General features: G+C 47.1%; 1 protein-coding gene across 1 annotated transcript in view; it reads left to right on the top strand.

The window, feature by feature from the left end:
• Positions 1-16,613, top strand: part of LOC121094381 (peroxidasin homolog) — a 50,657-nt gene that overhangs the window by 23,005 nt on the left and 11,039 nt on the right. The window contains exons 6-16 of the mRNA XM_040607812.1: positions 1,658-1,729; positions 3,224-3,295; positions 4,889-5,058; positions 7,173-7,290; positions 8,862-9,031; positions 9,518-9,790; positions 9,948-10,064; positions 11,624-11,782; positions 13,122-13,234; positions 14,545-14,701; positions 16,141-16,249. Of these exons, the coding sequence (XP_040463746.1) occupies positions 1,658-1,729; positions 3,224-3,295; positions 4,889-5,058; positions 7,173-7,290; positions 8,862-9,031; positions 9,518-9,790; positions 9,948-10,064; positions 11,624-11,782; positions 13,122-13,234; positions 14,545-14,701; positions 16,141-16,249 (1,530 nt within the window). The remainder of the gene's footprint in view (positions 1-1,657; positions 1,730-3,223; positions 3,296-4,888; positions 5,059-7,172; positions 7,291-8,861; positions 9,032-9,517; positions 9,791-9,947; positions 10,065-11,623; positions 11,783-13,121; positions 13,235-14,544; positions 14,702-16,140; positions 16,250-16,613) is intronic.

Below are 16,613 nucleotides of genomic sequence, written 5' to 3' on the forward strand. Positions count from 1 at the left end.
CACCAAGGATGCCTGAGAGAAAACATAGGAAACAGATACCGGATCAGCTGTGCTTAGAGAGGAGATGATACCAGCCACAGTGATATTTTAACAGAGAGCGTTCCAGACTTGATGTCACGAATAAAAGAAAAAAAAACCACCCAAAAAGCAAAAAACACAAAACCTCAAAACCAACAAACAACCCGCTGAAAGTCCCATCTGTTTTCAATCTCAGGCAGGCGTGGTTCCAAAAGAATTAGCTTTGCTCAAATCCTACCCCATTTTCTGTACCCCACAAGCCAGCTTTTCAAGAAAAGAGTATACCCCGGTTGATGGATGGTATCAGATGCTTTCCTCAAGGTCCCAAGCAATGACAGCAGACATCTGAGCCTTATTAAAGCACGTACATCTCTCCCCGCTGTTGCCCTCCATTGCAGAATCTGAGTCACCATCTCTCGGTTTGCGCTCTGATAGTGGACCATTTGTCATGAATCCTTCCATTACGAATCAAACAGCCATGTGGCGGCTGAGGCAATTGTTTCTCAATGCAGTCAGCTACAACAGCAGGATGAATATTTGTAGATCCGTGATTAATCAGCGTCCACTGTGAAATTTATGCCTGTGTAAAACAAGGGGGAAGAGTTGAAGCAACTTGAAACTATACCGAAAGGCATCTAAAGGTCAGAAACATGTTGGCTATGCCGGTGGATGTCACAGCTAGTGGGGAGAGGGAGTCTCAGGTCTTGTGGTACGTTGCCCTGCAGCCCCCAGTTTTTCCTTGCTGATGGCGTGGGGTGACTGGGGCAGTGCAGAAGCTCTCCCAGGTCTCTGGATTTTAGTGGAACTAAAAGCATTAACCTGTATTAGCAAGGACTGGGCCGTTCACACTGGTGTGCCATTTAGATCCAAGTGCCTCAGCTGGCTGCACCATCTGTGCCGTCCCTCTGCAGAAGCAGAATAGCCCTACGGCAGCCGTTCTGAGATGGTTCTGCTCTGGCTGGGTGGATGCACATGCTGGGAGCCCCTGTTAGAATCACAGACAAATGCAGACTGGAAGAGACCTTTGGATGTCCCCAGTCCCACGTTCAGCAACCAGCAGGACCAATTTCAAAGTTTTATCAGGTTGTTTAGGGCCTTTTTTCTACAAGTTAATTCCCAGCAAACTCATGATTCCACTCAGAAATGTTGCAGTTCCTAGGCAGGGAACAAATGCCTCGTAGTAAGGCTGTTTCATCCTGCCCAGTGATCCAAGGATGTGTTGGGAAATGCTGAGGTGCTAGCGGAAAGGCAGGGAACATTCCCGTACGGTGCTCGGATGGGGGCAGTTGCTGCTGGCTCCCCACGGGCAGCAGTTTCATCCTGCCCCTGCAGAGTGCAACAGGCAGTTTGCAGTGACAGTGGTGCTCTTAGGCTTCAGTGCAGAGCAAACCTGACCTCCTGGGCAGATTTTAGTTTATTAAGAGAGAGACTAAATAATTGACAGGGTAGGGAGAAGCTGGTGTTGGCTGCTATGGTTGCACATGGAAACTGGAGACACCGAAGTGGATGCTGGTTTCTCAGAACCTGCCCTGAGGTGTGTGGTGGGCATTGGGGGACACTGGTGGAGTGGTCTGGAAAGATCTTCTGTCTTTTAAATTGCAATCTGTAAGCCTGCCCTTTGTGATTTCCTCCGTGACAGCTACCTGCATTTCAACAACCTGGAAAGTCTGGAGCCGGAGACTTTTAGTGACCTGCCTAAACTTGAAAGGCTGTAAGTAAAGATGGGACCTTGTAAGGGAAAAGGGGAAAACTTTGTGTAACAGTTTTGGTAGCATGAAATGTGATCTTCACAATGGAGGGAAACACAAAAAGAAGCTTCCTTGAAGAAGGAGATTTTACATACTTGCCAAGTGGGAGGGTTACTGGGAATATGAAGGGAATTTTCCATGTTGTATTATGTTCACGTTTCCACCAAGGGTAGTGGTAAATCTGCAGAAAGCCCTACAGTTGGCCAAGCCAACTGAAATTTTACTCTGACCATAAGGTCAACATTAGTCACTCTTGGGCAGCATGTATGAAAAAAAAGGGGGGGTTGGGGTCGGAGGGTGGGAAAGGAAAAAAAGTCAAAAGAAAGCCTAACAAGAAAAACACGCATCCTTCTTGAAAGCAGTTAGGAAACGAAGTCCTGTGTCCCCTGCTCCCCACGGTTGCTGTAGTACTGATGTAGCCGCTAGGACAAAAGTTCATATGGTGGTTCCCACTCCCTGGTGAAACCAACAGACCCTTATGGGATCCAAACACCTTTAGGAAAATTCAGACCTGGATCAGTACGCCATGGCTGATCTCAGTTGCTGTATTTGATCCAACAAAAATTCTGGCTTTAAATTTTAGAGGAAGGTTTGTCAGCATCCAAGCTGGGTAACTAGGCTGAACTTGTGTGTACACGTGTGTGCAGACATTTGCATGGAAGCTGTTACTGCTTTTGTATTTCTTTCCTGTTCCACCGACTACTAAAATTGCTTCCTGTCTTCTATCAATGGTCTCTTATGAGTTTTAGCTGTAATGGACATAACTAAGTTTGCCCCTCCATTATGGGAATGGGGAGTTAATTATCCCATCTTCGCCCCCACTGATGCACTGCAGTGCAATCAGGGTTTTTTCCAAGAACTGGAGAATCTTACCAGAGCGCTGAGACTCTGGAAGTGAGAATTTGCCTCAGCTTTGTTCAGAGATAAACCCAGCTTAGGCTGTTGTTGTCTGAATTAGATTTACTCATGGATTTGGGTTAATAACTACGTTGAATCTAGGGTGTGAGTTGTCTAGTGTCTTCTGCTGGCGCCTTGCTTCAATGGCTGCCCTTGCAAAATTGTCGTATCTTCTGCAGGGGGGGGAAGGAAAGGTCCCTTCTGAACTGGAGCTGATCCAGGAACAGAAAACGTAGGGTGGGTCCAGTCTGTGGGGATATGGTGCCCTTTCTCCTCCTTTTGCAGAGCATGAAGCAGATTAAGGTTCCAGTTTAAACCTGTTACATCACATCTTGAGTCACCGTTTCCAGTCCACACCCGCTCTCCACTTTGGTGCATTGCACAGCACTCGCAAATGAGTGAAATCCCTATAGCTCATGGGAACAAACACAGTAAATTTAAACACTAAGCTCCATTTTGGTGAGCAGCCTTTGTATTTAAACTGAGTTTTGACCTGGGATGTTATCATCCGCGCAGTGCAAATACTGAATAATGTTTTGGCATGGGTCCTCCCGTTGCAGATTCTTGCACAACAACAAGATTTCCAGGATTCATCCAGGGACATTCTCTCAACTGGAATCCCTCAAACGGCTGTAAGTAAAACACATTGCCTGCAAAGAGCAATTGTTTATCTTTGATCAGATGGCCAAGACCTGAGGAAAAATGTGCCTGGTTGGCAAAGCTTTTAGTTGTTGCACTTCTAAGGCCACTGCTAAGTTTATAAAACGGTTTTGATTGGACATGGGAGCTGATTTAACCAGTTAGTAGTTTCTTCATGCTAGTGTCTAATTATAATCAAACTATAACCTGCTTACAACTCGAAAATGCCCCAGGAATAAACACTTTTGGAAAGTCCTCACAATGGTTAGAACCCATAAAACAACCTTCACTGAAATGTGGAAAGCTCAGGTCACAGATATGACCCCCAATCATGTCTTCAGATTAGTACCTAACATGGAAGGAAAAATCATAGTTGTACAAGAAAAGGCTTCTTTTTCTAGGGATTGAAAACACTTAGAGGGGCACCAAGGTGCACGGTTCTCATTCCATGCAGGAATGCTCTGGTGCATTATTCCTACATACCCTGGCTGTCTCTTAAGCTTACTTCTTGCTTGCTTCAATCCCCCCAAGCTTTGCTTTGTTTGTCTTTTATGATCTCTGGAAATAAGTTCTATGATGTGTTGCGGGGGGTGGGGAAGTAAAACTAAAGAATTTTGGTGTTCTGCCACGATTTTCAGCTACGAGAAAATAATGTGTTTCTCACTGCAGCCCTCTGTCATTTCTGCAAGCAGGTAAAATGTCTCACTTTTCTTTAACGGGGAATAACTTGTGAAATGTTGCCTGTATGCATCAGAGAAAAAAGGCAGGGTGGCTCTAAAATGCTCTCTCATGCCCTTGTGTGAAATCTCACATTCTCAAGTGTTTGTCCCTGAAAATATTAGAACTTCCATATATATATATATTTTTTTTTCCGATGGCCCAGACCCATCTACTGTAGAACTGTCAGTGGGGACGGAGGCATAAGCTAATCCCCCTATGGTCTTTCTGTATCCTCATGTCCTTATGCATAGCACTGCACGTAGGGATGGATTCATGGAGGGAATAGCACGGGTGTGCTGGGACGTCACCGGTGCTCCATTCGGCATGGTGTAGGCGTACGTTGTGGTGATAAAAGTTCTTATAATTGTGTGGAAATGCTACAACCTTGAGCAGGTGGGCACAGGAGGAGATCGATCCGGTGCACACTGAAATCAAAGGGGTTTGGAGCTGAGAGTAAAAGAGAATGGAAAGCTCTAACGGAGGCAGTGTTATCTACTGTTCTTATGGAATTCAGTAAAGGTGGAAATCTCTATCCTGCGGGTAAAACCCAGTATTTCAGTGTGCTCCTCTGCCTCAAATTAAGCCAAAAATGCATAATTCAGTTTAAAAGAATAATTTTCATTTGAAACTGAAATGGCTGATGGATAACGTTAGTTTTTCAACAAAATCCTTGTGACTCAGTTAAGGACCTTATTTAAACGTTCTGGAAATCAAATATCTCCAATTTTCACTTGGGATAGAATCAAATGCAGGGAAAATCAGCCAAGTGATCCTTCACTCCGGAGGACTGTTCCCCTCCTGTGTCCTGGAGAAGGAGGCAGCAGCCTGCGGCTGGGAAGTGAATTGCCTTTTCCTTGGTCTTGCAGGCGGCTGGACTCCAACGCCTTGCTTTGTGACTGTGACTTGATGTGGCTGGCGGAGCTGCTGAAGAAATACGCTGAGCAGGGCAGTATCCAGACAGCCGCCACCTGCGAGGCTCCTCGGGAGCTGCACGGACGCTCTATTGTCACCCTGACCACCCAGGAGTTTAACTGCGGTGAGCGAGTTGAACCCTTCCACCGGCCACCCTCAGCCCGTGGAGCTGGGCTTTGGTCTGGGAATTGCTTCTTCCATCCCTTTTCCTGCCTCTTCCCTGTCCTGGCATCCTGCTTTCTCCCTCCTTTTACTGCTGAAATGGGAACATCCCAGTAGGGTCACACGAGTTACCAGGATAACGCTGGGAGAGCTGACAGCGGCGTGGGGGTTGAAGGCAGCTCTGTTTTGATTGGCAGGTGTCATCTTGGTTCTTAGATAAGAGTAGAGCCAGGGAAGGACCTGCTGCAATTAGTGGCTAAACCAGGGACCCGAAGAAATGTCGTGCCTTAGGCTGGACAGAAGGAGAACCCTGGGAGAGTGGCAACGGCTGGAAACACAACTGAAAACCTGAGCAGACGCATAGTCGATACGTAGCTGAATGCTTTGTTTGACTGTGGTAGTGTATTGCATTTGTTAAGCTGTTACTCTTCAAATTCAAATAACTGTTCCCTGAAAAACGGCATTTCAAAATGAAAGGTTTTGTTGTGAAAAATTCCAAAGTTAAATATTTTGGACAGAAAAATACAAAACTCAGACTTTTAAGTGCAGGCATCAGCGGAAGATGGCACAAGCATCGGCTGTGGTTCCCTGGTACTCACTGCTGGTAGAGTCAGTTTGAGATGTTCCTACTCGCCCAGGCCAGCTATTAGCATCCCTCCTGGATATGCCAGTCCAGCTGTGTGCGTGGTCGTGCTGGGAGCCACATCTGTGAGAGAGCTGGATTTTGAAGAGCTCTCCCTTGAATTCAGCTTTTCTTCTATGACTTTTTTTTTTTAAAAAAAAAATCTTGACCATTTCACAGCTTAATTGAGGGCACAGCCATGCAAAGAGTTGAATTGGCACCAATGGGTCTGTAACCACAAGGGAGGTGGGGGGTAGGAAGGGTCTAGAGAAAGCAGCTGGGGACACACCGAATGGGATGTGCTGCACAGCGAGCTGTCCCCGTCACACACGGTGCCACAGTACAGCCATTGATGTAAATTTGTTCTGGTTTGGGCATGGGCGCACAGTGGGATGTCTGTCAGATTAGCCAGAGCACCTGGTGGGAAGATTTTGCTGGCATTAGGCTTTTACGCTGGGATTGCGCCAGCTGGGAAAGACAAATGATGCATAATTCAGCGTAAAGCTCTAATGATGCAGGCAGCTGATATCTGAGTATGAAGCCTGCTGGCATGGAGTGAACCCACCACTTTTTAGCAGATGTGAGCCAGCGGAGCAAATCTGCACTGGATCGGCATCGTGCACCACGGGGATGCGGTGGGTTTGGTCCCGCACTGGTGTTGCCGTTGGGGATAAGTGACCATTAACTTGTGGTCTGAGGAGTGAGGGCACTGACCTTCCACTGGAGAAGGTGGCAGGTTCTCACTTAACGTTATGAAGGATCCTGCTGGTTTTACTGGATTACTGGTGACCGTACAGATTGCTGGACATACTCTGTCGGGTCAGGAGCATCGTGCTTCAGACCATGTACATAAATTCCTCCCTATTTTAGCACTTCCTTTAAAAATTTCACATGCTTAGTGCTTGAGCACATCTTAAAGCGAAGTGTGTAGTGAGAAGCTTGGCTGAATAGGGATCGGCTGATGAATCAGGGACACGATGAATGAAATGCTGTTGAAATGGCAGTGGTGTGGTTTGCAGAGCTGGCGCTCCCTTCAGATGCAGCAGGCTGCCAGGGGCAGAAAAACAACCCAAGTGAGGATGCCACTGACTTCTTCGCTTACTCTGGGGGAGACAGGGCCCATCTCTTGGGGCAGCTGTAGTGAACCAGCGTGCAGCCGGGTCTGGTTTGCCTTAGCGCTGCCCGGGGCTGTGTGACACTGGCAGTAGGTACGGCCACTTCGATTTTCCAGGGCTTTTAGCAGGCTGGCGCAGATGAACGATGCTGTTCCCTCTCTGACATCATTTTTGCTGATGTCGGTGAGGAGTCCTGGGGTGGCTCTGATGCCCAGGCCTCTGCTGGTACCTGCTTGCTCGGGAGCTGCAGGGTGGCTGCGTTACCCACTACGCTGCGGTTGGGCTGTAGGTGGTTTCGTGCTGCTCTGGACTGGGTTGTGTTAAAACGGTCTTTTGCAGAGAGGCCTCGTATAACCTCAGAACCCCACGACGTCGATGTCCTCTTGGGAAACACGGTTTATTTCACCTGCAGGGCAGAAGGCAACCCAAAGCCTGTGATTATTTGGCTGCACAACAAGTAAGTTGCACACAATGCGCCCTGGGGTAGCAGAGGTTTTCAAGCACTGAGCTTTTCAGTGACTGCCTGTAATTACAAAAGCTGTTTCACGCAACATTAAAAAAAAAAAAAAAAAAGAAAAGATATTTCATGGGTTGTATTTACCTTCCTTTTAGTGGCATTCTCTGGTGACCACGTAATCCAAGTGGTGTCTTCATCTGCGTTTGAAATATTTCATCTGCATTTGTAATGGATTGCAGGAGCTTATAACTTTCCCATAAACATACTCTGCAGGCTGAAAGTAATTGTCTTTTGATCAGAAAAAAGAAATAATTAGTATTTCATGTCGCTCTAAGCCATCGTGCTTGCCATCTATTAACTGCTGAAATGCTTCTAGTCTCTAGGTTCTTCTCACTAAAGGCTTTGCGTGCTGGGAGAGTGGCTTTTTGTCAGAGGGAAAAGTCACTGTGCTCCACTGAAGGACAGACCTTGCAAAGCAGCCTATAGATTATCATTCTATACAGCAACACTGAAAAAATGTAGTTATGCTAGATCCCAAAGCATTTCTGGGAAATGCTACACAATAAAATACTCTGTGCTCCAGCAGTTGCCCACTGTGGAAGGGAAGTTACTTCCCTGCTTTACGAGCTGCTTGTTTGTGGGAGCCTGAATAGGGCTCGGTTATTAATAAAAATGATCAATGTGTGCTTCTTCAGCTCACTCCCCACCAGGCAGAGTTTCAGCACAGAGCAAAAGTTTATGGTTAAGTCCCTCTGGAAGGAAGGTTTTGTTAGGGAAATTCTGGCAGGCTCCCAAAGATAGCATTGTAAGAGGGGTAATGATAATAAATGTTCTGCAAACGAGATATGACTAGAGTGAGGAGACATCAGGGGAATTAAATAAATGCCCAGCAAGCATATTAGTTTGCATCGTGGATTCAGCCTTTGTCCTAGGGAGAGAGAGGTCCCTTCTCCCTTTTCAATCATCTGCAGCCCTCCAAGATTCCTTCGTGCTGGGACAAGTGGGATGCAGCAGTGGGACCTTCTGCTGCGGGCTGGGATCCAGGAGCCACAGGTCATTGCAGAAAGAAGGAAGATGTTTCACAGCTCTCGGGTTGGGTTGGAGTCCAAGCTGTGTTGGGGTCCCTTGGTGACCTGCTCTGAGCTTTTTGCCCCCCTGAGGCCTTTCAGTCCATTCGAATAGAAATGTTTGCACACAATAACAATATTAATTCATTATTATATTTGCACTTACTAAATAATGGGAACAAGCTTTCCAGGCCTAGATGCCCTGACAATAGCAACGATGCTATTGCATGGGAACAGCATGCTCTCCCGATGGGCTGTAAATGTCGTATGTAATCAGTGGTGAGAGCAAGAGCAGCTCACCCAGGGAGTAAACCAGAGCTGGAGCTGAAGTTCAGTGCTGTAAATCATAATTCTTGCTATAAATTTCGTGAAGTCTCAGGACAGCTCCAAGGAACACCAATTTACCGCAGTGCATGCGAAGCCCCCCCGCCCCCCTCGCAGCCCGGGGGAAGACCGCCAGCCTTTACTCCTTTCAGATTTTGCCTGTTTGTGGCTGTTTTTCAGTAATGAGATTGACATGAAAGATGACAACCGCCTGAACCTGTTGCAAGATGGTACCTTGATGATCCAGAATACCAAGGAGTCAGACAAAGGCATCTACCAGTGCATGGCCAAGAACATAGCAGGAGAGGCCAAGACACAAGAAGTTGTGCTACGCTATTTTGGCACCCCATGTAATTGAGCCTTGTGCACCCCTGGAAGGCTCGGCTGGGGTTTGGTCTGGGAGGGGAGCTAAGTCAGAGTCAGTCCCAGCTTTGTATGTGCCAAGATATTCTTGGTGAGCTGGGGGAGAGAGTGGCGAACAGTGTAGCGTGGTCTGAGCTTTAGGGGTTCCGTCATGGGACTGGGAAACCGGGGGTTTAGAGCTTGAAGGTAATTTGGGGCTGGGGGGGGAGTCTGGAGGCTGGGGGGAATTCTGCAGCACAGAGGTGTCACGGGTGAAGGGGGCAGCGGAGCGGGGATGCTCCAGCACTGAGTGATCGGGAGGGAGGAGGTGGTGGGAAGAAGTAGCACTGGGGGAATTGCTCGCAGTGTGGATTTGGAGGTTGAGGAAGATCCAGGTGACCATTAGCTGGGTTGCGTGAGGAGTCCAAGCAATTTCTGCCCTCACTGAGCAGGCAGCAGAGCTTCTGGTTTCTGAAGCGCTTGTTTCCTTCCAGCCAAGCCCACTTTTGTGATCCAGCCGCAGAACACTGAAGTGCTGATTGGGGAAAGCGTCACCTTGGAGTGTGGGGTCTCTGGGCATCCCCACCCTCGCATCAGCTGGACCCTTGGCACAGGCTCTCCTTTACCGCAGGATTCCCGTTTCACTATCACCAGCTCTGGGGGGCTCTTCATTCAGAATGTCACCTTCTCGGACCAGGGCCAGTACAACTGCAATGCCAGCAACACCGAAGGGTCCATCCAGGCGACAGCGAGGATCATAGTGCAAGGTGAAGAGTCCCAGGCTGATGATATTTCTGGGATACAGCATTCACTCAGGGGTTGTATTTTAAGCCCTGGGACTGGTTCTGCTCCCAGGAACTGAGAATTAACCTGAGCTTGCTGCCTGAGTTTTCCCTGCTGCTCAGTCATTGCTTTCCTCTCCAGATTCTCCCAGGTTTCTCGTCATTCCCACCGATCAGACTGTAACTGAGGGACAAAGCGTGGATTTCCCCTGCTCTGCTGAGGGTCACCCTCCACCTGTGATTGCCTGGACGAGGGCAGGTACCGCCTCACTTGACTCACGGTTTCCTTCTCTCCCATGCCATCATCCATGGGATGTGGGTGAGAACAGCTGAGCTGGTGGCCCAGGGTGCTGGCTGGCAGTGGTGACACAGGACAGGTGGTGATCAGCACAGACCTAGTCACACTAGGAGGTATGTTGTAGATCCAGGATGACGTTAAGCACTGCAGAGGGAGCCTCTCAGGTCTTTGACACGCTGTAAGTCATCGTGTCAGAAGGAAGGAGTGTGCTGAGACCCATGGAAAGCCTCAAAGTTCCTCCCGTGGTGGCTTCCTGCCTCCTTGGGAAAGGCAAGGTCTGGCCACTCGGTGGGTGTCACCATGTGCCAGTTCCCCATCATGGCCATTGGGCTGCTCCTCTGGGGGAACCCGTTGCAGAAGAGCACCGTCCGCTGCTGACATACCTCACAGGCTTCTTTTAGCTTAGGAAAAACTACTTTGGGCCAACAGGTGGTGGTGAACTCTTAAAGTCTCAGATGATTGTTAGCGCTGGCTCCACTGAGCTGATCCCATCCAACACTTTCTGGGACAGAAGCCAATAATGCTTGGCCCAGAGGCCCTCCAACTTTTCCTTATGCTTCACAAGCCATAATTAATGGTTTAGTGCTGTGGAGAATTCATGGCTATTGTATTTCCGCTTCCACAGCAATAGCCCTGACGCGGAGTTAAGACAGACCAGCTGAAATTCACCTCCACTAGCATCTTCTGCATCTTCTTTAACCTGTTTTCCTTCACTGCCCAGATTTCAGAAGCTATCTCTTAGAGATGTGGAAAGAAGGGAGCACAGTGACAAGAAGAAAGGTTAACTGCTTTGTAGCCAGGTTTGCTGGGTCACTCGGCAATCCAATGATCAACCAGACTTTACCGTGCTTTCACAGAAGGCATGCTAAGAACAAGGCAAGAGGAGGACAAGTGATGGAGCATCACTTTTCTCAAAGCCACTTTTGACAGTGTGGGGTGGATTCAGATTCCTTCTGGTATTTGGAATGAATAAATAGAGCCCTTATTTGGAGGAGAATGGAATATTAAAAATAAAAAGTTGCTAAACTGAGAAGTTCTAATAATTTTGTTGGGGATTGGTAAAGCGTTTCAATTTTCAGCTTTTCTCCTTAAATAGAGGAAATATTGAAACAACATAGTTTCCAAACAAAAGAAAATCAAAATTACCAATTATAAAAGACAATCCAAAATGTTTCCCTTTCTTTGATTAAAGAGCCAGTTTGGACAATTGAACATAGTTTTGCTATCTGTCAGGTGTCACTAAATCTGCAGTTTACATTAGGAAAAGACTTGGGAGAAAGAAAAAGGGTCCCAGCTCCTATCCAGTTGCTTAGTGAGGGAAGACAACTCGTTCATGGTCCTGGGTGTGAGAAGAGCAGCATCTGTCCTGTTCCTCACTTAGCAAGATGGAGAGGGCACCTCAGGGTGACTGGTGTCATCTTGGGAAGGAAATTAAAATTTTAACTATTGCACAGATATCTCCAGTGCTGGAAAGAGAGGTCTTACAGACTGTTAACAAATTGCACTGCTTGTTTGACCAGGTGGGCCACTGCCAAGTGACCGGAGGCACAGCATCCTCTCCACGGGCACCCTGCGGGTAATGCGGGTAGCTTTGCATGACCAAGGCCAATACGAATGCCATGCCATCAGTGCCATCGGAGTGAGGACCCTCCCGGTACAGCTGTCGGTGACCCCACGAGGTAAGCTGATGAGGCCATGGGGAATAAGGGCTGGTCGTTAATTTAACGTTATGGTAAATAACACGCTGTCTGACAAGGCAGGGAATTGCCCTGTTTCCTGTGGGATGGGATTTTCCTTTTGCCTGGGAGCAGATGTCCAGCCATGAGAGCTCCATCAGTTGGTGGGAAACGTAAAAGAGGTTTCCAGAGTGCTAAGATTTGTAAATTGGAAGAAGCTGCGTCGGTTTTCCTTAAAAATTTATCTGGTAGTCTAGAAAAATTATAAGTGTGGGCATGAAACTCATCTGGTGTGGCCAGGGAACAGGATGGTATTGGTTAGCGTCTGCACGAATGAACACTAGGGCAAGGTTATATGGTCAGAAATGACCTTGAACAGCCATCAGATGAGCTCTGATAGCTGACCAGTTTGAGTGAAAAATGGGGCCTTTAATATGTTTGAGAGTTGTCATTAAGAAAATTATTTTGGTAAAGGAAAGGAAAAAAAGGATTTTTCTTGGATAATATACAAAAAAAAAGGTATTAAATTCTTAGTAATTTTTTTCCCCCTGTTTTTAAATTTTGGCTTTCCTACATAACTAATTGTAGGATTCTTTTTTAAATGAAATATTCTGCAAAACAGAATGATTCCTTGCAAGGAAGATTTAACTCTGGCTCTGGATACACTTGTCTTAAACATTACTTACCAGGTCATAGGTTCAGCCTAAATTTAGGAATTCTAAATCAAGCCTCTGTAAAATGCAAGGCACACAGGAATGCTTTCATGTTTTAATTTTCTTTTTTGTTCCCCTATAAATAATTGTTCTAAATGAGAAAATTTCCCTGCTTGTTCACAAACATGGCAGAATTTTACTAATGGTAGACTGCAGGGAAGGAAACTGTCTTGAAACAGGAAATTAGTGATGCTTCAAGCACAGAATTTGCAGAATCTTTTAAGACCAGCAAGATCACTATAATTATTTAATCTGACTCGACTAATACTTTCCAGAGAGCTTCATCCGATAATTCCTGAATCAGTTCATGATCCTTGTTTCAGTGAGAGCATCTTTTCTAGAAAGCCTTTGAATTAATGATTTTAATGACAGAGAACCCGGCACATTCCTATGTAATTGCCTCAAGGAGAGACACACAGGAGCAGAAAATAATGAACGTAAATTACAGGGGACTTGGTAGAGAGACAGCGAGCCCGGGTGAGGTGACACCCCTTTGAAGAGCCCTTGCAAACAGCAGCAAGAGCCCAGCAGCTCTGGTTTGCCCACGCCGAGACCTTTTGAATGCAGGTTTTGCTGTTCTCCTTGATGCATTTCTTGCACTTGTGACTTTTTTCCCCCGTGTTGCACAGTGATACCGGTGTTCCTTCACCCCCCCCAAGACGTGGTGGCAGAGACAGGCCAGGACGTTGCAATCACCTGCGCCGCCCAGGGAGATCCACGGCCCACCATAACCTGGGTCAAAGTAAGAGATGATGCCGCATTTTCGGCTCACTGGGAAGCGGGATGGCTTCTCCCTGGAGGTGTTAAACATCTCTCTTGTTAAACACCTCTCCCAGCTCAGCTAGTTAAATCAGTTTGTGCAATACACGTGGAATAGATTGTGTTTGCTGAAAGTTTAAGGACCAACATTTCCACTGATCTGGGGGGTTTTATGGTCCAAAAGAATGTTGCTCTTTCTCAAGCTCGAAGCCTCACAGCTCACATTCCTGTTTTCTCTTGTTCTTCCTTCCAAACAAGTAACTTGAAGCCAGTAACCTTCCAGGATGTTAGAAACACGTGACTGACTATTCCTGGAAAAAAATGAAAATGTTTTTTTTTCCAAGTAGTTTGCCTTGCATTTCCAGGATTCCCACTGGTGGGACTGTATGATGCTGATCAGCTCCAGCTTTAATGGGGCAAAGCCCTGATCCCTCAAAACCACACTGCAGCCTGGCTGCTCTTTTCAAGAGTTCATTAGATGAAGCTTTTCAGGCTTTTCCTGCTGTGCTATAGCACAGCTCCTGGGACCTTCACTGGGACCTGCCCTGCCCTGCCTTCGAGCACAGTCAGGCACAGAACAAATTAGAAGGGAAAATGCTTGAGCCTCATTTACCCCGCAGAGGTCTCGTGGGAGGTGACCTTGCAGCTTGCCTCGGGCTGCCGCCAGTGGTGGGAGCAGCAGAAAAGAGCCTGGGAGGGCAGCAGAGTAAGTGTTAGATTGGGGCAAGGCAGCAGAAAGATGTTAGGAAACAGGAGAAGAGAAGAGTAACACCTGAAGCCACTTCTGCCACCAGCCAGGCTGGGACGCAGGGTTTGAGCATGGTGCTGCGCATGGCGCTCCCATCAGCAGTGCTGGCCAGAGCCAGCAAAGGCTGGGATGTGCAGTTCGAGGCCAGCAAAACCCCACCAGTTTCAGGTTGTCCCCAGACTGAAGACATTTAGACTTATTTATGTGCCATGAAACTTCTGTGATGGCATCAGGGCACAACACTCGCTCCAGCCAGCCTGTCCGTAAGAACCGCAGGGAAACGTGTGGGGTGTCCGTGCCCTGCGGCGAGTGCCTGGAGGTGGACCAGGGCGAAGGGGCTGAGCAAGCACCTCCTTGCCGTGGGGCCAGGCAGGAGCAGATGTCCTGGGATGGCTTGCTGGTTTCTCTGGAAGAGCAATGCTAACATCTGGTGGCCACCTTAGTTCATCGCATCCATCTGCGGGTTTGCTGAATGGGCTGGGGGCTGGGATGGTGGGAAACTTTCCATTCCCTCACACGTTTTCTGTCTCTTGATGGTGCGGCAGGAGGGCATCCAGATCACAGAGAGTGGCAAGTTCCACATAAGCCAAGACGGGACCCTTTCCATCCAAGACCTCGGCGTGGCTGACCAGGGCAGATACGAGTGCATCGCAAGAAACCCCTTTGGCTTCACCTCCAGCGCCATGCAGCTCACCATCACCGGTAGGGCATCTCCCGCGTGCCTCCCGCGTCTCCTCTCGCTCTGGTGCGAGGAGGGGCCGTGCTGTGTGGGCGCCTACGCTTTGAACAGATAACTGTTACTTCTCTAGCTGCTTTGCTGACAGCTCCCTCGCAGGCGTGATGGGAGCTGCTGGGCCGTGAAAGCCCATGCGCCTCCCAGCTGCTCCTCGCTGTTTTCTCAACTGAGCTGCAATTGCTCCCCACAAAGCCCAAGGTGGCTTAATCCGCCTCCCGCAAGCCGAGCTGTTGGTGTGCACGTAGTTACTGCCTCTGTTGGGAGGGAGAAACTGATTAAAATGTGCCAACGAGTCACTGTAACCTGCACGCCAGCGGAGGGAGGAGGAGAACAGCGTTGGTGCTGCAGATACCGGGGCTGAAATGTTTGCTCGGTCCTCTGGGGATGGGAAAGAAGTCGCTGGTTTTCCAGCTACTGCTCCGTGCATTAGGGCAGTTGTAATGAATAAAGAGCAGTAGGACAACTGTGCTAGGCAAACCAGGGGTCAGGAGTGGAACTTGTGCTTCTTTAGAGGGTATGGAAGAACGGAGAACGAAACAAAATCACAGACGAGCAATGAGGTTAAAAATAGCAGTAAAGGGGTATTCGTCCAGCATGCAGGAATAGCCAGCATGGATAGTGAGTAGCTTATTAGATTAATTTAGTATCATTTTCTATACAGGGGTTGTATGCAAGGAGCTGAGAGTCATCTGAAATGTCTTTGTAATTTGAAATTATTCCTAAGATAATTTCTGTGATTTATTTTTGATTGCTACCTCATTTTCCAGCTGGCAGTTGCATATGCTGGTAGCCAAATGGGAACTCGTTTGTTCAGCTGTGACAAAGGCCCTGGCTTAAATGCGTTCTGGAGTAATTTTTTAAGAATTCATGTTTACTTCTGAAGGTATTCAAGCGGCAGCTTTCTTTTTTGATTTAAAATTATGTATATGATGTGTTAACACTAAATTTGAATTGGTTTAGAAGTGTTCCACAAATGGAAAATTAATATATGAACAATACGTTCAAATGAATTTAATGACTTTTAGAAGGTTTTTTGGTTTTTTTGTGGGAAGTAAATATGTTATTTTGCGTTTACTCATTGTGATTTTTACGTTTTCTTCTTTTGGTTTAATCACCAACTGAAACAGGCATTTGTCTGCAAAGTTGTATAGGAGCAAACTCTGGATACATCTTCCACAGCCATCTCCTGAAAACGTCACCTTCTTTTCCAGGCAGTTATTTTTTAATTCAGAATTGTTTAAACAAAGAAATTCATGGTGTGCATATTGCAAATGGAGACACAGCTTGACCTGCAGTGGAGTTACTACGGGGCTTGTACTGACAAGCAGATTTTTTTGAGCTTGGAAGACAAATTCATATCAAGGTACATTTAGGATATTTTGTTCTTTCTTTCTGCTTTGGAAAGCCACGGACGTTGGTCGGAGCGGCGACACGTTTGTAGCCACATCGATACGGGAAGCCATCAACAGCGTGGACCACGCCATCAATTCAACACGCACGGAGCTGTTCAGCAAGTAAGTGTGTGAATCGCCGCGATCTGGGACTTGCAGCAGAAACGAGACACAAAAGACAACAAATGCAGCTTTCTCAAATCTCGTTTTATCACTGACAATCCACGAATGAAGGCTATGGTATTTTTTTGAGTATTGGAGGTTGAAGCTGCACCATGTAGATATAAGGATGTGATGGAACTTGATAACAGGCATTTGGGATTCTGGAAAAATCTGGTACACAAATATCACCTCTTAGGTCACTTATATTTTCAACGTGCATTTTGTCAGCTGGAGTTCACTCCAGAGACAGTGCACAGAAAAGAAAATTAATCAGCACAGTCATTTTATAAATGCAGCTAACTTTGTGTATGGTGAACAGAAGTAA

Source organism: Falco naumanni, chromosome 10 (assembly GCF_017639655.2).
Source record: "Falco naumanni isolate bFalNau1 chromosome 10, bFalNau1.pat, whole genome shotgun sequence".
NCBI classification, from domain to species: Eukaryota; Metazoa; Chordata; class Aves; order Falconiformes; family Falconidae; genus Falco; species Falco naumanni.